This window comes from Paralichthys olivaceus, chromosome 10 (assembly GCF_024713975.1).
Source record: "Paralichthys olivaceus isolate ysfri-2021 chromosome 10, ASM2471397v2, whole genome shotgun sequence".
In the NCBI taxonomy this organism is placed as follows: domain Eukaryota; kingdom Metazoa; phylum Chordata; class Actinopteri; order Pleuronectiformes; family Paralichthyidae; genus Paralichthys; species Paralichthys olivaceus.
The window spans coordinates 9,964,102-9,988,435 of record NC_091102.1 but is presented as its reverse complement, the minus strand read 5'-3'; the positions used below and the strand labels follow the sequence as shown (position 1 = coordinate 9,988,435).

The window sequence follows — 24,334 nt, the reverse complement described above, 5'->3', positions numbered from 1 at the left end:
TTAACTCACCACCTTCTTGAATGCCTCAGATCCCTTCAGCTCTTAGTGAATTTGTATTTATTGATTATAATCATTTAAATGAATTGAAATGAGTGAAGATATCAAGACATTATCATCTGTATAAAAGCACCATAAACCATCTAACCTTACATATATGAGAATAAATTAAATATTTAGCTGAATATGCACCAGAGTTGGTTATTTCTGACCCTGAACATGCGTTGTGTTAATTACTTCTTGACCTTTTACGAGATGAAAAAGTAAAAGCATAGCAGTGTGAGAGAACATTTATTTTCTTTTAATTGGCTGACGAATGAAACAGAAAGTTTATTACACTGTACTTTTGATTAAATCTTTCCTCGTATAGATTGCATATGGTCAAGAATATGGTGAAACTCAGAATATTACATGATCTACTTAGTTGATACTGTCATTGAGTAACTTTGAAAACTTTTTTTATGATTCAAAAATAACTTTTGTCTGTGTCTGAAATATCTCATGGAGGGAGATAAATTCATCCCTGCTTTTTTGCTTGCTATCAAAACTTTAAATTGAATTAATTAAATTAAATTAAATTATTTATTGCCATGTCAGTATAAACAAGAAGAAAATACTCACACACACTCAAAACACCATAGATTATGAAACCCAAAAATAAAACCAGAGCTCTTAAAAAGGAGAGAATAATTAGACTTACTATAAACACATTTTTTAAATAAATAAAACAAACATCAATACAGCATTAATATTCTGTCCAGTTCAATCTATAGTTACGACCAGAAGTTTGGGTTAAAGATATGTATGTATACATATATATGTAAGGGGAGATAAGAATATGCAGTATATAACCTTAGTGAAAGCTTATTGTAAAAGATGTATGGATAGACTGATGTCCTCCCTGTGTTTTTCCCAATGAATGCTGGGATAGATTCAAGCCTACCGCACCCAGATAAGCAGATAGAGCAGATGGATCTATCTTGACTATCTGTCAACAAGATCTAGCACATGTGAGCATTTTTTAATTAAGCTGTCTGACTGAGAAAATGAAAGCAACACACATCAGGATGTCATGACCATTCAATGCTTTTATTTCTGATATCTTAAGCAGAATTCACTCGTTTTTTTTTATCAGGTCAAACAAGAAAAATGGCAGATTAAATATTACAGGCCAAAGGCTTTTAGACTGTTCATTTCATCACAAGACTTTTAACATGTACATAGAAATTCTTACACCAAGAAAGCTCTCTTCCACTTATTATCACTCAGGTGTTGGTAATACTCATAGTTTCCATCAGGCAAAGCCATTCTTTAGCAACAGTTAAAAATCATAGGAATAAAGAAATGAACACAGATAAATCAGCTTCACAGAGAGACGCAGTAGTAGTGGCAGTAGATATTTATTAAAATACTCCTTTGCCACAGTTTTCCTGGAATGGCAGTATAAGTACGCGTGAGAATGCTTGTATGTTTTTATTCATCATATTATTTACAGTTTTTACTTCTCAAACTTCAAAATTGGTAGAAAGCTCTTAAGGTGAAGCAAATATTTTAAAATCACAGAAATAAGAAGCCTGGATTTTGAAAGAATGCTCTCGTTTTATTTGTTATTTTTGAGCAGTTTAGGTAAATTTTCTGATCTCAGATATGCAATAAGCAGAAAGGGATGATGGGTAATTAAAGGTGGGGATCGACCTCGACCCCTCAAATTAACTATTCACAAGGTCCCTTAAAATGTGAGTTTCCCATCTGCACAGTGTTGTTGATGCAAATGCAATGAATTAATGCAAAGTCAATGATTTGAATACAGTTTACAACAATAATACAATGATCCCACATGCAACATTTTATTCATCACTTACAATCATTGAACCTTTGTTACGCGCACACACACACACACACACGCTATTGTAAAACACATTTATAACACTAGAAGAAGTGTTTCATTAGTAGCCATACAGCTCTTGTACTGTTCATGCAGTGCTCATGCCATCTGTCACAGAGGAGCTTATCACACAGGAGAGCAGAATTTTTATTTATTAAAAGAAATGTCATTTAAAAATAGAAATCGAATTAGAAGTAGATTCTTAATTCTACCATCTTCAACAGCTTAGACATTGGTGTCACAGTGTTAAAAATCTAATAATGCCAAAAGAAAATATTTCAGTCACCTGACAATATTTCCTCACACTATTTGATTCTTTCAGCACATTTTGATTACAATGCTTCTATATCTCTATAAAGGTAATGCAGATCATTACCTTGACTGTCGATTTGAATTTTCATCGGACTTGTTAATTTCTTGAGTTTGAGGGTTTGGATTTGGATCTTTGGATGTGTAGTTCAGTTTGGATTTGTCAGTTCCTGCTCTACTTTGAAGTTTCTTACCTTATCTCTCGCTTTACTTCCTGTCTCTGTCTGGTTTCCCTCCTGTGTGATTGTCTGCCCCGTCCTCATGTGTTCTACCTGTGTTCAATCATCTTCTCCTCCCTCGACTATTTAGAGTCTGTGGAGCTCCTCAGTCATCTTGTCGGTTTGTATATTTGTTTGTCTGTTCTTGTTCAGCTCAGTGTAGTTGTTCCCTGGAGTTTCTTTACGTTTCAGTTTATTACACATTCCTTTTATTTGCCCTCTGAGTTTGGATGATTACTTTGGGTTTCCACCAACCTCCCACTCTGCTATGAAACACTAAAAGTAAGTACATTTAATGACATTTCTTCACTGCTATTATCTGCCTCCATTACTACAAACCCCACAGTTGTTTTTCTGGTGCTTTTGCTTAACTAAAGAATCTGAGCACATTGTGCACCACTGAACAGATCTAATTAAACCACACCCACACAGTCCTGATAATGTGAAGGTTAAATTCTTAATTAAAATGCTCTGGAATGTAGTTTAACCAAATTTTAACAATGATGCTGTTTATTTAGTCAGAAATGTTGATACTTGAGAGAAATGGCATGTGAAACTTACGGCAGATTATTAAAGCCATATTGAAGATTTTTTTAAATTTCCAATAATTTAAGAAGATTAAATTTTACCCTAATAAGAAAAACTCATGACAATGCAAGAATAAAGTTTTAATTTAATGAGGAAGAAGTAGTCATAATTTCATATTTTTCTTCCTCATTAAGTGGCCCTAATAGTCTAGAATCCGCTATTGTATAACTGTAGTTAAGTTTAAGTTTGGAGTGCAAGAATACAATTACATAAACATAATTTTATTGCAAAAGTTACTTATAATGTTTTCTAGGTACAATTGCAATTATCCCAAATGTATTTAAAATTACATTAAGTCAGATTTTGTTGTGTTTGTTGTACTACATCACAAACTGCAGGACGATGGATGTAGTTCTGATTTAACCTCACAAACTGATTCAGTATTCAGAGCTGTAGCTGGTGCCTACATGTGAAACACTTGATCGAGTGTTATCGATGTGATGAACACAACTCACCTTTGTTCTGCCCCATCCTTCCACACTGAAGTGCATCAATGCAGCTCAAACAATCAAACAGTCAAACCTGCGTTCATTCCACTCATTCACTGCATCAGTGCGTAAATCATCCGAACACGACAAGACACAAGTGAGTCTTGAAAATTAAAGAAAAACATGTCATCTGAGTTATTTGAAGAAACAAGAGAAATGAACAGCAGCAGGTAACTGACTTCAGTGTTGACATTTAGTGAACATTTAATTTGATAAGCAGGGATTTTGATTGAATGAGATAAGAGGCATAAAACAATCACTGTGGCCTATTTAACCATATGAAAGCAGAGGCCCTCTCTCATCCTTGTGTGTTGCTCCGCTGATTGGATTTGAGGGACTGGAAATGATCGGGCAGGAGAGATGACAGTGTTTTATTTCTCCACTGTCTGCTTTGAGGCTGGTCTCTGTAGGCTGGCACTCATGCTGGCATTAGAACGCTCTGGCTGCCCACGTTGCGGCTGCAGTCAGCTCTACAAACATGTAAAAGCAGACAGTGTGACGGGGAGGGGCATGAGCACTGAATGCTGATTATCTCATTTACAGTCGAGCCACACACCAGCCACACTGACACATTTCATCACCTGTACTATTTACCAACTTCTTATCCCCAACCCACCACTTCAAAAAACGTGTTTCCATTTCTGATATAAAAAACACAAAGTTCTTGCAAAGGTACCAGGAAAGATATTTTTCTCAGCAGGATGTCCCCATTGTGACTCGCTCTGTGTGCACATCATGTCTTAGGGAGGAGTGTTCTCCTGCCAAGTATTGCACTTTGAAAATAATACTGTTGCACTGCAACAAAAATATTAGCATCAGTATTGTAAAATTTGGTTTAAAAAGATGGTACTGCATGCATAATAATGGTTCTTACGTTGGACTCACATGTAAGCGTTGGGAGGCGTCAACCAAAATGCTGCTCATTCACTTTGAATGGGGTGACGTCATGCGCTGCCGAACTGCATTCTGGTTCAATTGCATCATGTAGCTCAGAGATCGACTGTTCATGTGCCAGCCAATCAAATTGTGTTTAAACAAACACTGAAGCACTCGCCAATCAAATCACATAATCCAAAAGAGAGAGAAGCTTGTGTGTGTTCATCTGATTGTGGATATTATTTCCTCATGTACTTCGCACTTTAGCATTGCATTGAAAGCTAGCATGGAAACCAGCAATGTTGTGTGTCCCAAACAATAACCATGTGATTGTTGTCGTTATAGCAAATTACCGCTGGCACCAAATGTCGGACACACCCACCGTTGAGCGCAAACACAACACACACTTGTGAGTCCAGCGTTAGAGAGGGTTTCATCTGCATTAAATTAAAAGCAAATATATTCTGTATATTGTGATATTCCCTTTGGTTTACAGTACTGTATATCATTTGGAAATTATTATCCCCAATTAGAAATATAACATGTGACATGCAACCATCAGCTCTACAACTACAACTTTCAAATGGAAAATGTTTCTACCAGTTGCAACAAAGACAATGACTTCAATGACATTATTTCATTTTGCACTTCATGTCAAAATTGAAAGCATTGCAGTCTATGGCAGCTTCTTTTGATTGTGTTTTTCCTTTCACCACAGTTTACTGTCTTTTTTCCCAACAAATGAAAAAACAACAAAGGCAAAAATTAAATGACAAAAAATATATAAACGGCATTTAAAGATTTAAGACACCAAAAGGCAGTCCAAGGCAGAGCTGCTGTGAGACTCACAGACTTGGCAGTTTTCGTAAAGAAACAGCAGAGCACTCGGATCACACTGAAGCTGAGAGACGGATAGATGCAGGAGACAGATAAATGGTGAGACGGGAATAGAGAGACATAGGATGTGCAAGAGAGCGTCAAAGGAAATATTTGAAGTAGTCTGTGAGGAATCTCCATTGGCTGCTCTCTCTCTTTTACTCCTCTCTCTTTATGGGACCAAAGCTTCACCAGCGGGCCACCTGGCTTGTGTAGTCCTCAGTAGTGGTAGGAAAGTCACCATCAGTCCCTTTCTCAAAATCTCCTCCCGCTCTCTCGCCTCTGTCTCCACCTCCTCTGTGTTTGGGTTGCCACGGCCTGCCCTGCTCCCTTTGCTCCCTCAGCCAACGCCTCTCCTCGCGCCTCTTCAAGCGCACCTCCTGGTGCTCCCTCTGGCGGGTGAACTGGAAACGCTGGAGGAACAAGTCCTTTGCGTACTCGTACAACTGCACGTCCAAGAAGTTGAGCTCCTCGATGCGTCTGCGCACGGGCTCGCTCAGGTCCACGTTGGCGGCTCGCGTGCTGTTGATCTGCGTGAAAGCGGAGATGAAACGCAGACTGAACGTCCGCTCAAACAGGTACTGCGTCTTGCGCTGAAATTCCGTCAGGCCGTAGAATGCCATGTTCTTCAAGTTGCTCATGGCGCTGCTCAGAAGGATGTGGTTCCGCTGGCTCTCATTCATCGAGGACAAATTGTAGCAGCCCACCAGGCTCAGGTCGGCCAGCATGCGGACCTGCCGGTTGTTGGCCAGGTTGGACGGGCAGTTCATGAACTCTGTCAGGGTGACACCAGACCAGTCATCCCCGCTGTAGCAGGTGGGCAGCTCATCCTGGGTGGGTGAGCGTCCATCACACATATGGAGGGCGGTCTTCCATGTGGCGCCACGCTGAACATGCTTCCACTCACTCAGGTAGCGGGAGACTGGGTCGCGCAGCATGGTGATGTAGTAGAAGTTCCTGCAGCCAAAACAAACAGTTAGAGAGCTGTGAGCACATCATCATCACAGAGGGCTGCCTCACAATATGCTGACAGATGGTGACTTTTGTCTGTGCATGAAACTTCAAGGTTGAAAGCTAATTGGCCAACTCTCACTAATGATATTGTTATGAGTGTCTATATATTGCCCTTGCATCAGAGCAACTATCCGAAAAAAAAATGGGCTACTACAGTTTCCATTCCATAGATGTCCCACCTGCCGTCATTGAGAATAAATGGGAATATAGGATAATAACCATTAGACATAGTGAGAGTTAATAAAACTGACCCAAACATGTCACTACTACAAAATAATGAGGAAATACTTTTTGTATCTCGAAACTGCAGCAGCTTTAACTGGGTAATCTACCCATCCATTGTCAGTCAACTGCAGCAGAGCATTTTACAGAGAAAACAAACTAGTGAATGAGCACTGTTTTTTTTAACACACCATTTCTCCAGTGAATACACCAACAGGAGCAGACTGAAATAATAACTCAGGCTGGGAATTTGACATCCATTCAAGGCCACGCCATTCATGCAAACCACATATAACTAATTTTGACGGATTAATTAAATGATACATTTTGCCATTATGTGTGTTTTTGAGTAACCTGAGGCTTGTACTATGAAGCAGTATGTAAGGTTATCGAGGTGACTTCCTTTTAGTCAAGGTTTTTCAATGCGATGAAGCTGGTTCATGTCTTACTTGGGTTAATCACCATGCAAACCTATGCTGAACCTCTATAAAACCTGATTCGGAGAAGGTTAAGTTTGTGTTTTTAGTGAACCTGGATACGAAAAGCTACCTGAGTATGTTGCACTTGCTTCATAATACAGTCACACAGGTCCCTTACTGGCGGACATGTTTCTTAATTTTTTTACCTGCGTTTGTGGCTCAAGACACCTGCAAGTTTACTGTTGGTACATGTTGTCAGACATCAACTGAACATTGAGGACAAGTGATGAAGCTTAACTTTGATAAATCAGTTTTCTGCAGAGGAGTCTGATAAAGCCCTTTGACAGTCCTGACAATAAAATGATATATAATATATTTAAAAAATCATAGAACTGAATGGGTACAAATCATGGATGATTGATGACATTTTGCTGGAGAGTGAAACTATCTGCACTTGATGCCAAGGTTGAAGACATTCAAGGATATCTCCTCTGCTGAGCCACATCTTCTTATGTCAAAGCGCATTCTGATGGAAAACAAAGAATCAGACAGGTGTTGGCCAGGTAAACCTCTCCGAAGATGAAGTCCTGTGAGTGCCGTGTGAATATTTAATGGCACAAACCCCTCTCTGGAGGACGGTCTGGGCAGATAAAGTGGAGTGTGGCGCTGAGCTTTCACACAGACGCCAAGGCTGCTCTCAATGCTGCTTCAGTTGATTCCACACAGAAAGCCTCCACTAAGACTCACCCAGAGGTGGAAATAAAACAGACGCCTGTGCTTATACTTGCTTGTCCTTCAGAGTTGGAGTCATTGCAAATGATAGGCTTAGAGCTCTTCTGAAATTGTGCACTCAGTAGAATATTTTGACCAAACCTTAGTCATCTAAATGTTGTCAATGTTAAAAACTAGATAATGATACATAGATCATTAGATATCAAGAGTATGAATAGGAGGTAATTTTTAGACCTACACAAGTTAATTAACCAATCTTTCTCTTGATCAATTGATCAAGAGAAATCAAATTATTTTACTTCTTAATTATTCCCTTTGGCCAGTTTCTAAGCAAAACCTATAACATTCTCTGTCTCAAGTATTTTGAAGATAAGGATTGGCTGCTTTTGTCTTTATCCATATCTGTGCATCCACGTGTTAGGGTTTCGGACTAAATAACATAAAGACTTTAAAGATCGACAACATGACTGCTCCCTAAAAGTGAAATCAAAGTGTATCATACCCCATCTGCTGGGTGGCTGCAGTGTAGGCCTCCTCTATGTTAATGGATGGGACATGGACCAAAATAAAAAGTCAAAGTACACATCAAGTAAAGTTTTCTCAAAGATGGGTACAGTCAGTTTAGGTTATTCTTATCACAGTGATGTATGTAAGAATGTTTAGTTACTTGATGGTTTAAATCTTGGTTGAAATGTCACGACTGACAGCTGAGACTGACTTGCAATTGGTCAAGCAGTATCATAGGCAAGCATTGACAGTATTCCTGCACTTGAACCCCAAACTTGGTCTCGTGAGTACAGTATGGCTGCAGTACACCTCCGAGCATCTGCAGGAATCATATGAATCAAACTTTGTCTTTGATATGGTTTGAGCACACAGACTATGAAACAGGACAACGTTTGGGTTTATTCATGTGCAAAGATATATAAGTAATATTATTTAACATCATCTTTGAACAAATCACAAACCACTACAAATTACATCTTGAGTGTATCCGGGGAAGATTTGTCCTAACTTTGCTGCTAGAATGCCACCACCGTGACAATGTTACCCGAAATGAGTCACTCAAGAAGCCGTGTGATTAGAGCCCTGGTGACAGCAGCTGTATCCTAGCACTTGCTCCCGCAGTTGGCTGGCTGGCAGATACATCCTCATTAGACTGTCTCTGGGACATAAACACATGCAGCGAGTGTTGTTTGAGTGCACTCGACAGCCCAAAGGTCAGTTGTGTGCACCATCAGTGTCAAGATGCATCAGGATCAACGGGTCTGTGGAGCTGTCTGGAGGAGGCTTTCCCTGAGTGATACAGATGGTTGTTGAAGAGGGAGGGGGCGAGCTTTCAGGCTTCTCTTACCTCTGGCCACTGTTATCAGCAATACCACCCCACTCGTAATTTCACACACACTATCAAAACCACTGTGAGAAGTTTACACTGTGACATTGCTTTCCAGTGGACGTTTTAACAAATAGCGCAGGACGCAGCTTTGATGTGACATTTTAGTACTGAATTATTTTGTATGGCAAAGCTGTGACACAGCCACATCTCTTTAACAGCCTCTTTTAGTGCGTTGAAGTTGAGGACCCAGCTAAACTCTTGGTAATCATGGATCAATAATGGATAGGAGACGCATCGCAACTCATCCTGCACCCCCCCAATCCTCATCTCTACAGCAGCAGCGCCAGCAGCCAGTCTTCAGTGGAGCACAAACTAAATAGGGGTCATTAAATAGAGACAGAGGAGGAATTCAGAAGTATGGATAAAATGGAATGATGAGGAGAGCAGATGAAGGAGCCTCTGCAGACAGGAATACTAAAGCTTAGTGTAATTTAAATATATGTCGTTAATGGATGTGGAAAGCGTTTGATAAATACATGCATGAAAGCCGTCTGTTCTGGCTCTGGTTCTACTCCTTTTTCAATTATAAGCTCAATTCTGGTAACGAATTATCAAAAAGCTTCTTTTTACATGAAGAAAACAAGATACACTCAGACATATCACAATCCACACTTACTCTACACAGGTTGTTTTTGTGTGATACACTGTAAAACTGCCAAATAGGTACATTCCGTATGCACAGCAAAAAGCCCTGAATTCTCAAGTGTGCTGTTGATTGACACTATCCTCCAACAATGCAGTGGATGGTGAAAGATCCAGTGTGTCAAAAGAGAGTGTTCGGCGTCTATCTCTTTGGCAGGTTTAACTGGCAGAAGCTTTCTTCGATCACCTTTGCACGTCCTACAAATTGCACATTTCCTGTTCGCGTATAAGTCAATATCCTGCTCTGTCTTAAAGGAAAGTATAGTGCAGTATTTGTATATACTATATACAATTAATGCTACTAAAATAAGCATAGACTGTATACAAAGATGGATGTCACGTCTCCACGTCCTCCAAATATAAATGAAGTCAAAATATCCCAGATACGATCGCCGCCATCTTTCAGAGTCTGTCCTGTGGCAATTGGTAGATTGAGCCTTGAGTCTCATCTGTCAATAATGACGTCACCCCATTTTTTTATAGCATATATAAGATCGTCATAAGAACCGGAGTTTGAACATATGATAACTAGCAAAAATAACAAATCATCTTTAAAAACATTTATTTAACATCTACTTTGACTTAGTTTGGTCCATGTCCCATCCACTAACATGGAGGAGGCAGCATTTATAACACTCACTGAAGCCAGCCACCAGGCGCTTTGCCTTCACTTTTGGGGAGCTGTCATGTCCTCTACTTTTTATAAACAAGTTCTATAACCGTGCAAACCGCTCTGTGAGTCACAGCTGCGTTGCTTGGAGCTGAAATGCTTAAGTTAGCATCCTATCATGCTAACAACAATGAAGCCGTGATTATCTGGCTAATTATCTGGTATAATGTTGACCAGGTTCACCATCTCAATGTGTTAGCATGCAACAGATGTGCTAATTAGCACCAAACATGAAGCACAACAAATGATGGTGTGAGTAGTATTGTAGGTAATTGGTCATAAATCAAGGTGCTGAACACAAAACATATTGGATCTGGCAATTAAAAATAATTTAATGTGAGTACAAACTTTTATTGCAAACACACATTCACAGCAAGAATGTTTGAATCCTGGGTTTCAGTGCAGAGTTTGCATGTTCTCCTCACAGTCCAGACATGCAGATTGGGGTTAGGTGAATTGTATGTTGCGATGCTCTGGCTACATGTCCAGGGTGTATCCTGTTTTAGCCTAATATCAGCTCCCCCACGACCCTCATAGGAAAAGCATTCTAGATGGTGGGTGGTTGATATCCCTGAAAAAAGGAAAATCAAGTCAGAGAATCACCAAATTCACCCTCTGTATGAAATGTCATGGCGACCTGAGCATTTCCATCCCTACAAAGCCACATCAGTAGCCTAAAAAGTCCCATATGGCATTTGCTGTGATTTGACTGTTGAGCAGTTGGTGCACCACATTTTATATCAGTGCAACAGGCAACTGGCTTTTAATTGCCCGTTATTAGCCTCACTGACATCCAGCCCACTGCCTCAAACTGATTACAGGCTGCTAAAATAAAAGGGACATCCTACGTTCAGCCAGAGCACACGGTGTTTGGGAGTGGGTGAAGGGAACTGTCTCATTAAGACCTTCATGTGTGGGAGTGGGATGTTGCTGCAGGTGCTGGAGGGTGGGAAATACAACAGGAAAGAGCAAAACAATACGTCTCTGTGAGCTGGGTGTGTGTGTGTGTAGTATGGAGCAAACGCTGTAACACAGAGAGATTAAGCAACTACATGAAGACCATTAAAAACTAAATTAGCATATCTCATTTAATGTCTATGGGATTATGTTCTGTTTTTAATAGTATCAATAAAAATTGTATATTTATTAATTTTAAAATTCTACTGCATTTCCCACTCTATATCCTCTTTCTTTCAAATACCATTTTCTGCTGAACAGTTTTCTGTGCAAATCTGTGAATTTTGTCCATCTCAAATTTGTTCAGCAAATCCAACAGGACTGATGTTGTGACATGGATGAGCTGTGCCCATTAATGACTGTTCCACTGGTTGGAGAAAGAATGAATGAATCAGAATTTAACAGGTGGAAAAAAAAATGGAGAGACCATCTTCCTGTAGCTACCCAGCAAAACACAGTTCTCCTCAATGTAGCAGCTGTTAAATTTGCAGAAAGTTGGTTCAAGCTGCTTTTCAGACATGTCCTGCTGTGAACACGTCTGACCCAGACAACGTCCATGTGTTCTTTACATGAAATTTTGGACATTTTCTGGAATACATGAAAATGGCTGTACAGAAAAACACAACAGAAATAACATGTTTGAAGTATAGCAAATGAATAAAATAACTTGCTTGTTATAACAACTACTGTTTCAACTGAAGGAATAAAACTGTGGAGATGGATACATCATCATCATCATCATCATCATCATCATCATCATCATTGATGTCATAGAAAATCAATGACATGTGATCTAAGTCTGAGGGTTTAACTCTAAATAACTCCAATTAAAGTATTATACATTTTTTACTCCCATCTTCGTGCTCTTTAAGTAACAGATATTGACAAATACTTATGACTTGAAACTACCGTATCTAATAAAAATACTGCTTTCAGTGATTTACCTTAGGTTTTCAGAGCTAATTTGAATCTTTAACACAGTATTTTTTCATATTGCTCTGAATAAGTGATGAAGCTGTACAGCTACAATACACAATACTGAGTTAGTGTTATTCAAATGATGTTGGAAAAGGTCAGTGTGTCGGTTATAACATTCAGTGCCATTACCTCAGATGTAAAACACACCAATCATTGAGAGGATGTTTCTGAACACTTTCCTGCAGACTCAGACCAGTTTACAGTAACACCCCCCATTGAAAACAGGGCATTCCTGTAATTTTGCAGATCACTTGACTCCTGCCCTTTTCTCCACTCTGCTTCTCCTCCATGTCCTACAGACATTAGTGTTCCCTGCGGATCCATAACCTTTTCTTAAAGGTTGTCACATTAATCACGCCACTGATTTCACCCGTCAGTCTCCCCGTGTATCTCTGGTGTTTATCTCTCACTATGCTGTGCATCTTCTCTCTTCGCTGCCCTCAACTTCAGGCACTGCATAAAAAACAACCATCACTCTCCTCTCCTCGTGCTTTGTTTTATCGCCTCTTTCATTCAGGTAAATCATGGTAATGATAAGAGTTGATGAGAGGGGAAGGCAACATGGTGATAGTTAGATAGATTGAATCTCAGCAAACAATTTCAGTCTGCTGTAGTTTATTCATTTTATTTTAAGATCTGAAATCAACCTGTGGAACGTTAGAACTCTTGCAAGCCGCTTCTGAGGAAATGAGATTTTATGAAAAACCATGGTGACCAAGGAGCACATTATAAAACAGGTTTTCTGAGGGCACACAGACTATTTATATAATGTTATGAACTCTGTTTTAAAGAAATTAAATTCATATCCCAAGAAATATAATATCCTAGAAAAACAAATGCAGACCAGATTATATTTTCAATAAAATATGATGAAATTTTACATGATGAAAGTCGCAAAAATGATCATAATTGCAAAAACAATCTATTTTTATATACAAATATCACTTCCAATAATCAGTCTTGAACATTAAAAAGTGGCTAAGATGTCTCAACAGGTCATATCTGGTTGTGTTGTTCCACAGCCCATCTGATCAGACTCAGCAGTCAGCAGCAGCACTGAATGGGATTGTGGGTATGCCTGTGGCAGTGCCTTCAGCTAAACTGCCTCAGCTCTCAGTGAGATGGCCTCAGCATTCCCCCAAAAACCAATAAACAGCAGTAGGGTTGCAACGCGAGCACTTCAAACACGCAGGTATGCATGGACACACTGCGAGCGCCCCTCTTTCTGTGTGTGTGACAGTGCGGAGCTTGGCTTCATGCAGAGGCTTTAAAAAAGTGTTCGTGTTTTTAATGCAGTTTGAATCATGAGAAAGAAATTTGTTCAGCGGCAGGCGTGACTGCGTGATGTTGCAGAATGACTCATCTATAGAGCTTTGTGATAGAAGAACACAACACAGAAGTAGAAGCGAACAACACGGCTGCAGCTGTACGTCTTTTTCCTCTCAGCCAGGAGTGGCTATGTATATGAGAAACTTTCACTATTGGTGACGAACGCATGTTTTACTATCTCACAAATATGAATAAGATGAATCAAACATGCAGTCTATTTTTGGAAATTCCATAAAAATGCGGTTCCAAAAGCATTAACAGTAAACCCAGAGTGAATTTTGTGGAGCGTGAAGAGGGCTTCAAAACTCCAGAGTCAAATGTAAAACAATTGGTACGTGTCAGGCGATTATTGCGCTCATGTGATCATCTGTACTGCTGCAAAATATCCACAACTAAGTTCAGCCATTCAGGTGCACAGGAGCTCAATGAATGTGATGATGGAAATATGTGAAATACTGATATTCATTCAACTTGGAATTTGTTTATTTGGGAAGTTATTTCACATTAAAAGTATTGTTTTGGCCCTTTAGAGAACATATGGGGAAGGAGGACCAGAGGAGTGACAGTTAATGATCCAAACAGCCTGGAGTCAGGGCTCAGGCCTGATGCTTAGGCCCTGCTTGCCTATGTGAAAAGGGGCTTAACCATTTGGCCATTGGGTCAACAGAAATTTATTTCACATTTGTTCAAACTGTCATTTGTGGACAAAGCGTTTGCGAACAGCACCAGGGACTCACAAAATCACAAAAATCCATAGTACTGTGTCTATTATTCTGCAGGGAAAACAAGACCAGTCAGTCCAGAGAGATCAGAAAACAGCTGTCACAAGAATTCTGAATTTAGCTTAGAAAGATAGAAAAGTAATGGAGGAAAGAGAGAAAGAACCTTTAAAGTGATGTTACCTTCCCGAAACCTGCTCTTCTTCTTTTATCAGCTTTTTCCCTCTAGTGTCAAGGACGAACAATGTCAGACTGAACTGCTTATCTTTTTCGTTCAGTGTTAAAAAATGACTTCACTAGGCAAAAAAACAAGATCTTTATTTTACCTGCAAATTGTAATATTCAGTGTTTTGTATAAGCACGAGTTTCGGGGACCCAGACAAAAGAGACCTTGAAATGATACCTCACTGACATTTTGTTCTTCAACAAAACCTCTAAAATGATTAGGCGTTTTGGCAGGAGGGGGGTTTTCACAAAATTGTCGTTGCTGTGGATCAGCCCGTCGGGGGTCCGAGGTAATTGCCTGATTTACCCACGCTGTTGTGAGACACCCTGACAAATGTCTAATTTAGGCTATTAACACCATGACATAAACTAATTCTCTGACAGTAAATCTGGAAACCTGATTCAGCCCCTCCTTGTATTTAATAAAGACAAAACATTCACTGGTGCCTCCTGGTCTCCTAGAGCTCAGTCTCAGCATCTAATTTATCAGGAAGTGAAATGATTCTCACATCATGCAGATTATTTTAGTTCATTTGGCAGAATGTAATTAAGAGCAAAATAAACCTTGAGCTAAACTTACCTGGGTTACTTAACAGTTACATGTTAAAGTAGCCCTGGCTCGATGGAATTACACGAAGAGGAGAAAAGAAAAACAATTAAGCAGACAAATGTGTCTAATCTAGTTAGCAGCTAATTATGACAGCCTGAACAATGAAGTGTTAGTAGCAGCTGTTTTATATGAGTGTGACTGAAGGGCCTCGAAAACCTTCCAAACATATTTTACTCTTAACTACAGGTATCTGGTCGAGAGAAGTCATTAAATCCTCATAAATTGTACAAACTCATTGTTTTGATTTTTAAATTGAGATACATGCATTATTCATGAAGAAATAACAAAAATATTGAAAAATGCTCAATGCTGCAATTTTAAAGAAAGTGAAAAAAATTCCTAGATATGCTCCTTAATCTGCATCCGCTCCACAATTGAATGGCTTCTTCCCAGGCCCCATCCCTTCACCGAGTAGTTCTGTGTAATCCTGCGAAATAACTAACAAACAAATGACAAAGAAAACATAGCCTCCTTGGTGGATCATAATAATAATAGGAATCCAGTAATATAATATACCACAGTATAATGATGTAACCTCTTACAAAGGTGATTCTCCATAACTAACACTTTTACCTTCTATACTTGAAGTACAAATGACAAATAACATTCTCATACTCATACTCATGTTCTGTGAAATGTCAAATACTTTTACATCTGTGAAAAAGAGCTCGGACAAGAGACTGAGTGACACCGGAGAGCGTGAGCAGCAGCTGCGAACATCTGTCAGAGCATCAACCGGGAAAAGGTCAAGAGTCATCAACTGGGAGTCGGCGTGAACGTTCAGAGAAATGTCAAGTGGGACATTCGCATGTTCTCAGTGATGGACAGGAGTTATGAACTCCTCCCACATGTGACCTCAAATTGTCATGTGGCCCATTTTGCGCTCACATGAAGACAAGTGAGCGAAGTCTGCGGACTTTGCTTTAACATCATTAACACCATTATATTAACCACAAAGGAGAGAACATTTTCCGCTCTTGTTTTTAGTGTCAGTGCTGCTGTAGCTGTCAAACCACAGAAAGAGGAAAGAGTAGAGAGGTGCTTCGCTCTTAGGAGAAAAGGAAAAAGATATTAAAAAAGTGAAACCCTGCGTTGTTGCTGTCACAGACCTGGCTGTTTTTGAGGATGTTCTAGATATTACTTTCACCAAAGGAATCATCAGCTGCACAATACCAGGGTCTAGTCACTCTCCATCAAAAGGATACAGCGGGTTGAGCTGTTGCGTGGGAGTCTGGCAGTTTGTGACATGTACTGTAATGAAACTGTGTCTCTGGTATAAAATCTGAATTTTCTTCATCACTTTTTTGAAACATTTCCCAGCAGAGAGTAGAGTACCGCTCGCTCGCTTGGCGCGTTTCGTCACGTGTTCGTCAGTGTGAATCCTGACGCAGCTGCCCGTGGCCCGCAATGTGCCAAGGAACATTTAGTTGTCAGCTTTACATACTCTGCAAGGCTTCCATTTGCACAAAAATCATAGCGTATGAAGGCAATTTGGCTCTCTCATTAAAAAGACATAAACGCCTCCGAACTTAATGGCATCTCACAGTAAATGAGTGAGCCTTTAGAGTTCTGAGATTATATTTTTAGGATTGTCACGCAAATAGAAAAACTGTGGTTGTTGGTTATCTGCACCTTTCTTTACGAGATCTTGATAAAGCAAAGCTGTGGAGTTCAGACTTTTCTGCACATGTTGAGTTTCCACAGTGCAAAACAAGAATTAAAAATCCATTTGAGAATGATTCATCTTGATTGGTGCTATCTTTTACCACTTTAAAGATGTTACAGTACGTGATGTGTGCTCAACCTTGCGAGGAGGGAAAAAAAAGCAGAGACGCTTAAAGAGAAATTACTTCTCTAGGTAACGACTTCCTCTGTCCCTGAGGTCTTTAATTTTGGCAGTCATGAATTGATAATACCGGCAGTGAGGTGATGACAGAGACTGATGGGGACTCCATACTTTATCAGTCCATTTTATGAACTGTACCATTACGAATATTCCCAACGCAGAACAATAAAGATATTCACAATCTGCCGTGATAAGTGCAGGACGCAAATGTGTTTCTGCAGCTTTGTCGCAGTGATTCATACAGATGTTAAATGGCTTTCGAGAAGGGTTTATATGGCGAGCTGTCTCCCTCGCCACTTCTCTGGCGAGGAGATGTCCTTGGTCTGTAAGAGCGTGTGCGTTATTCAACATGTGAGGTCTCTGTGGTGCATCTGTACATCTCTGTGCTGTCCCATTTTTTCCCTCAGACTAGACGAGAATGAGACCGGAGACATGCATTATTTGTAACCGATACCACTCCTTAATGGCGTCTGCGCTCCCCCCAGGCGGCCTATAATGGACCGTTTTTGAGGATCTCGGCATCTTGTTTGGCTTTTTGATGGTGACGGAATGGGGACAGTGGGTGTCACCTGGGGAAGAAACAAGAAGAACGATGGGACCCTTCATTTACTTGTCAGGAAACTGGCACTTGACATGGTGTGCATACAGAGGAGTGCTCGTTCGAGGAGTGGCAGATAACAACAATGGGGAAAAATGCCCTTCAAAGGAGAAACATATCATTCTTTATTGTCAAATAAAGAAACAAAGGACAAATGTCACATATCCAAAGGATATGGTTCATTCATTCATGGTTCATTCACCAAATAACTGTCGGCCCAAATAACTCCAACAGACCCTTTGTAATGTTTTGTAAGAAAAGGATTTTCAAGTACTGCTCATTTTTGATAGCATTCATAATCTTTATTTTTGCAGCAAAATGCATTTTATTATTACACCTTTGTCGTGGTTTTCTTTGTTTGTGGCTCTGTCTGTAATTCCTCATGCAAACTTATCTACAAAAGAAGACAATATCCTTTGTGGGCTCCAGGCTGCACACCTCACACTGCAACAAACCTGACTGAGGCCTGCTGTTGTGTTGAAAACTAATCCAGCTGTGTGCAGCATGAAATCACAGTCGCAATTATTTTTGACAGACTTTTGAGCGACATTAACACAACGTGAGCTCGCTTGGCTGCGCTATAAACAGAGCTCCTCTTCTTATGATTGACAAAATAGCTGCTCGGCCGTATAACACCTCATTTGCTGTTGCTGCCGGTGACGCTGGGTGTCACTGCGTCGACTGGGGGAGAAACACCAAGCTCTAAAACTTTAAACACCTGCTTTTAACCTGCAGATTACTACATCTGATTTTCATTAAAGTTGGGATTACGGCCCGGCGGCACAGAATGTAATGTCAATGTAGGTGAAATCAGTGTGTGCCGTTCAGACATAAAATCCACTGCGGGCTGGGCAATCACATGCCTCTCCCGCTGTAAGCTCTTTGTGATTTCCATGCGTCCCGCTGTCTGACACAAAGGTGCCTGATTCACTGACACAAAACGTGGCCTTGCCTCAACGAGCAGCAGCATATAAGAGCAGGGAGGAAAAATCTTTACCAGGGTCAAGACCTACATTACAAGCTGTATACTCAGCTTGTAAGACAAATGAATAGACCTCTGGAGGGATCATCTGAGGATGCAGCTCAGAGAGTTCACCATCTTCTCTAAAACCTGAATGGAGCTTCACTGAGATCTGTCATTTCAATTTAGCTAATGAGACGGCACCTATGTGCTCATCCGGCTGCAGGTTACAAAAGTTGAAGTGGAATGAAGCAGCGCTGATACAGCTGCATAAATGTGGTGTTATTTTAATAGTTCCTATTTCCTAATGACTTATTGTAGTTTTAATGCACAAATAGAACAATCTTACTGCCATGGAAGGTCTAAGTCAGGTACTGTGCAGAGAAAGTGACCGTAAAGCTGCTTTCAGGCATAACAATCACTTTCCCTGAGTAAATTTCACAGCAAGAGAGTGGGCGTGTTGATGATGCTCCTAACATGACACGGTCACAAAATTGAAAAAAAAACACTTCAGAAGAAAAAGAGGTGCCCTACATGTAGAAGACACCAAGAGAGATATCTGTGAGGATTCTCAGTCCTTCAGGTCATGGTATCCACGAGCTGGTGGGGGTTTCAATGACCTGCCTGTTCAACATAAGAACTCTCAAGCTCCCATCAGTGAGATAGAACTAATGAAGCCTTTGGATGAGAGATGAAACATTTTCAAGAAACACAAGCGAGTCCAGTTGCCTACGTACAACTTCTGTACACACCAAGGCAGATGTCAACTTGGAAAGACAACGAGATTCAGGAGCTTTGGGTGATGAGGTCCGACGCCGCTGTCGATGTGCCATAAACAACCAGGGTGGAATTTATCTTCTGTCCACATGCACGCTCTACCCAGGCGCCACCCCTCGCCTGAATGTGCTGGACATTCTCCTGTTGTTGTGAACACGTCTGACGTCTTCATATATAAAAGAAAATGTCACGAAGTTCATGTCTGACAATGACTGTAAGAGACAATGAGTCATACATAAAATAACAGAACAAGATATGCTGAGATAAAACGTATAAATTGAACAGGTACTCTGACCGTCCCTTTACATTGGAAAGCTCACTGGCGATAAATGCTTCTCCGTTATATGAAACCAATTAGACGCAGTTATATGACGGCTTGGCTTCAATTACCCTGATGGTGGAAATCCCTCTGTCTAATTATGCCCTGCTTTTAATCTTTCTCTTTCAAAGATCTCTTGAAGAGACAGCGGGGGAGGAGACGAGACATGTACTCACATGGTCTCTGAATTAATAATACAGCCGGAGAAGAGGCACAAGTCGACTGGCAGTGGGAACCACAGGACGTGTCACATCACATAATCCAGCACTGACGAAACTGAGAGTCTCATGTGAGCGTCTCCACGATACTCACACAACTTTAGCATTTCATCCTCTCAGTCGTTCAACATACACAGTTTAATGTCCCAAAATATAACTCAACCTCAGCAGCAGTGATGATCCTCATTATGGAGTTTCATTATCACCTAAGGACCATGACCATCATCATCACCGTGATGGTTTGAGTAATACAGTGAATGCTGAGGCGGCAAACTCTGGGCATTGAGGAAAAAAAAAAATAGGAGGGATGGGGAATTATTAATATCAGCAACTATCCACAGGCGCTGACATAAAAAAACTGTCTACTGCTCCTCCTTTTTGGAAGCCGACTGTTGCTGTATCTCTATACACAGTTTAAGACGTGGTTAAGAAGTGGAAATATCCTTCTGTTCTCCACCTTGAGCACAGATGAAAGATCTCAATGATCAGAAGTGTAAAGCTACAGGCTCTTCTATCAACTGACTTATTCTCTAGCGCCACCATGAGGTTGGCATTTTTCAATTTAAGTGATAAAATTGATAATAGGTGAAACTGTAGAATCGATTACCATGAAATCTGGTACACACATCAATGTGTGCGTTGGCTTGGATTCCAAGAGAAATGTTGTCAGACACAAATGGAGCGAACCCTGCGAGCTAATTCAGGCAGCCAACTCCAGCTGTGCTGCTCATGTGACACACATCAAGTGACATACCTCATTCTCAACAATCATCCATTATACACACCCACCTTATTAGGCGACCTATTTAGTCAGAGAGAAATTTCCCATCACCCCTCTGCTCGCACTGCTCCTGCTGCAGTATTGCTTACAACTGCTTCAGCCCCTCCACCACTCCAGCATCCAGCTGCAGGCTCCTGGGGGGGGGGGGCTTTTCACATGCTTTTCACAGGTGAAAATTCAGAATCACATCTGAGCATTCAGAATTCTGTTCCTGCATGTTTTTGCAAACCGTACATTGACAACACTACAACAAGCATTAGGACGAACCTGTTAAATCAATCAAAGATTAAAAAAAGAATACACAAACAGTTCTGCATTTGTCGTGTGTTGGAAACTTAATCTACACAACCTCTCACTCCCTGTGAATTTACAGTGGGTTTATCTTTTCATTGATGAAAGCAGCAAAATCAAATGATTTCACAGTTTTAATTACAAACATAAGTGCAGCTACAAAGGAAAAGTTTGACATTTTGGGATATTAACTTGTTAGTATTCTGGCCAAGAGTTGGATCTTAAGATGATTTGAAGCTGGGGACGGTAAACAGGGTGAACCAGCCTTGCTCAGTCCAGAGCGAATGGAATACGCCCGCTGGCTAATCTAATGCTCACTATGAGTGACATCTCAGGGCCTCCCAGTCCACCTGTTGCCTGGAAACCACACGTTGATGACGAGACTCCAGGAAGTCAATCACCTGGTCCAAGAAATACTCAGATGACAGACGTCATTCTATATTTGCACGTATGTGTTATTTTTTGGGTCAAGAGCCTTGAAAAATAAGAGAGTTAGAACATTACATTTTGAATTTACTTTAAGTATACTCAACAACACTCATGCTTCTCTGAGTCAACTGGACTGTGTCCACTACTCAGAGTTAATAATCTTTAAATCCCATAAAGTGGACAGGGACAGTCTCCAGATAATTCATACAATAACTTCCTGTCTGAAGTGCTTTTATGGTTCCTGCCTATCGAGCCAGACGAAGTTATGATGAATACATTTAATCAAGAACAGTGGAGCTGAAGCTGATTTTATGACTGTATGATTTCACCCTAACTGACTGGGTGGTCCGCAGCACTTTGGCTTTATTTGAACTGCGTCGGCCGAGAAATTTGCTCTGTGAGACGGAGACTGTAATATTTTCATGCTATTCTCACTAATTACCATTACACTATATGGTCGACATAACTTGTTCTTTCAATAATTACTTTCATTTAGCTTTTCCAAAGTGTGTAGCAGCTTTAATCATGATATATAAGTTTTAATTTTCTTTAATGCACATTTCCAATGGACTGACTCCTCTGCCAATTCAGCTGTCAGCCATGTTAGATAAACAGAGGATTGTTGTGGAAAGATTTCCACTTAGAGGACTCATACTGAATTAGCTTTATTTTAGTTTGATTGTTACGTTATGTGGCAATCGATATCTCACAAGCTGCTAGTTTTGGACCAGAAACGTGGCTTCTCAGTGTTTGAACTAATTGTCGTCCAACCAGGTGGGACTTGAGGTTTTAAAGTAAACGAGTGCCTCATTAATACTAGTGTGTCCGAGAGAGAGTCATGTAGATGTAGGCAGATTATCTGGAGCTCGTTTTAGATGCTCTTTGGCACAGAGGATTGAGCCAGAAGCCTTGGACAATATCTCTGCCCTGCTGATCGTGTGTGTGTTCATGCAAGATTGAGAAAAAAGCTAGGAGGCGAGAGAAGATAAACTAAAATAGATACAACTACAGAGAAGATATAGAGAACATGCATTGCTCTGCATTGACTCTATTTTTAATTCATGTACATATATGTGGAGCTGAAACAGCCCTTTGATCAGTCAGTTGGTTGAGGCCATAATATTAAATGAATTTAAGAATGCATTAAGACATGAATAAATGTTTTAAAACTAAAATGCTTAAGATTCTTATCAATTGATTGAATTTAATGCCACATACAATTATAGCCTATAAGCTTGTGTAGCCCGTCCTTAGATGGACCTTTATATTACACAAAACTAAAAAGAGATTATACATTATATATAGTGCCAAACACAAACAAGCATTATATGGATCCAGAGTGTTCAAGCTTCAGCTTGTGTTTGCCTATGATAAAAACTGACGATTTGTTTAGTGTTCATTTTGGTCAACAAGCAAGTTGAGGACATCCCCTTCGTTGTGATGGACTTTTTGTTGTTACTAGGATTAAGGACTAGTGAATTAATGTATATACAACCCAAGTTGCGTTTAAGTATTTAAATTACTTTAGTGTATAGAGCATCATGTCACTTTTCTCAAGATCAACTACTCAAACAAGCCTATTCTCAATTGTTAGAGCATCCATCCATCCATCCATCCATCCATCCAATATCTACAACGCTTCTTTGAGGGCCAAGGAACTGGAGTCAATCCTAGCTGACACTTAGCGAGAGGTGGGGTTCACCCTGGACAGGTCGCCACACTTTCAATTTAGAGTCTTGTCAATCAATCATCACACAAATTTTAAACATAAATGATCACAATTATACAAAATTCCTGAGCATAATTCACTTTCCCAAAAACAATTTTTAGGATTCTACTCCAGAGGTGAATTCAGACACGATTATATTAGTGACACACTAACTCAAAAATGAAAAGCTCAGTAACAGAAACGCAAAAACCTACAATAGTTTAGATGTGGCATGGTGCCCAGCAGCCGTCTGTAATGAGTCTGGCACTGTGTGAGCAGGATGTGCAAGATGAGACTCTGCTGTGCCAAGCAGCGACCAAACACTTGTATTTACAGACACCAGACAAAAAAAAAAAAAAAAACTCCCACTGGCCCCGACAGATCAGCAGGTTAATCAAACAACAGACAGTTTTTGGATCTGAGATTTAGAAGAATAAATTATTCACAACAGTTACAGACTTTCTGAGACAGTCTGGGGATAAAGTTGGCGATGTGGTGCATGTGTCTGCCTGTGAGATGCAGTGTGTCGCTTCAGTGGGTAAAATAGTCTCAGTTTGGAATGTTATATCAGGAACAGTCTATTCTTAGAGAGCAATAAAGGAACAGTAGAAAAATAAAAGCACAAAAGAAGATCAAAATCCTTTATGACAAAATATTAAATATTATGAGAATACCCTCAGGACTTCCAGATCATTGCAATATGCAAAGTACTGAATAAAATGAAAGTGTAAGAAGATCCCAAGTGGAAATACCTGCCTGTTATCTAATGAAATATTCAACAGGTTGATTTCAGGGAGATCCAAGAAGAATAAAGGTTATTCTACGCACTTGGCCTCTGACTGTGAGTTAAAAAACTAAAATAAATAAATCAAATACATTTGTGTTTGAGGCAGGACTGTTGATGATCTGTTTAAGCGATGCTGGTAAAGGCAAAGTGCTGATCTTTTCTGGAAGACAGCAAGTTTGTCAGAAGCACAGTTCTGCCACATTAGGCAATTATTCATACAGACTTTGATGCGCGGCGTCGGACTGACAGACGGGCAGACGAAAAAGCTCCTCTTTGCTCCACTTACTCCATCAGCCCAAAAAAAAGACACCACAGAGCTTCAGTGGACCACAGCTCTGCATGTGTTCACAGCTCAGTACAGTCAATCTTTCTGCAGCCAACAGGATGAAATCTTCTCCACGTACAAAGCTCTGATGTGAGCTGCTTCCCCACTTTTTAATGGTCTAAAGACACTGACTCACCACTGAAA

At 40.2% G+C, this 24,334-nt stretch overlaps 1 protein-coding gene across 1 annotated transcript in view; it reads right to left on the bottom strand.

The window, feature by feature from the left end:
* Positions 1-5,291: 5,291 nt before the first annotated feature.
* hs6st3b (heparan sulfate 6-O-sulfotransferase 3b) overlaps positions 5,292-24,334 on the bottom strand; it is a 55,693-nt gene continuing 36,650 nt past the window's right edge. The window contains exon 2 of the mRNA XM_020089973.2: positions 5,292-6,194. Coding sequence (XP_019945532.1) covers positions 5,426-6,194 — 769 coding nt within the window. The 3' untranslated portion in view covers positions 5,292-5,425. The remainder of the gene's footprint in view (positions 6,195-24,334) is intronic.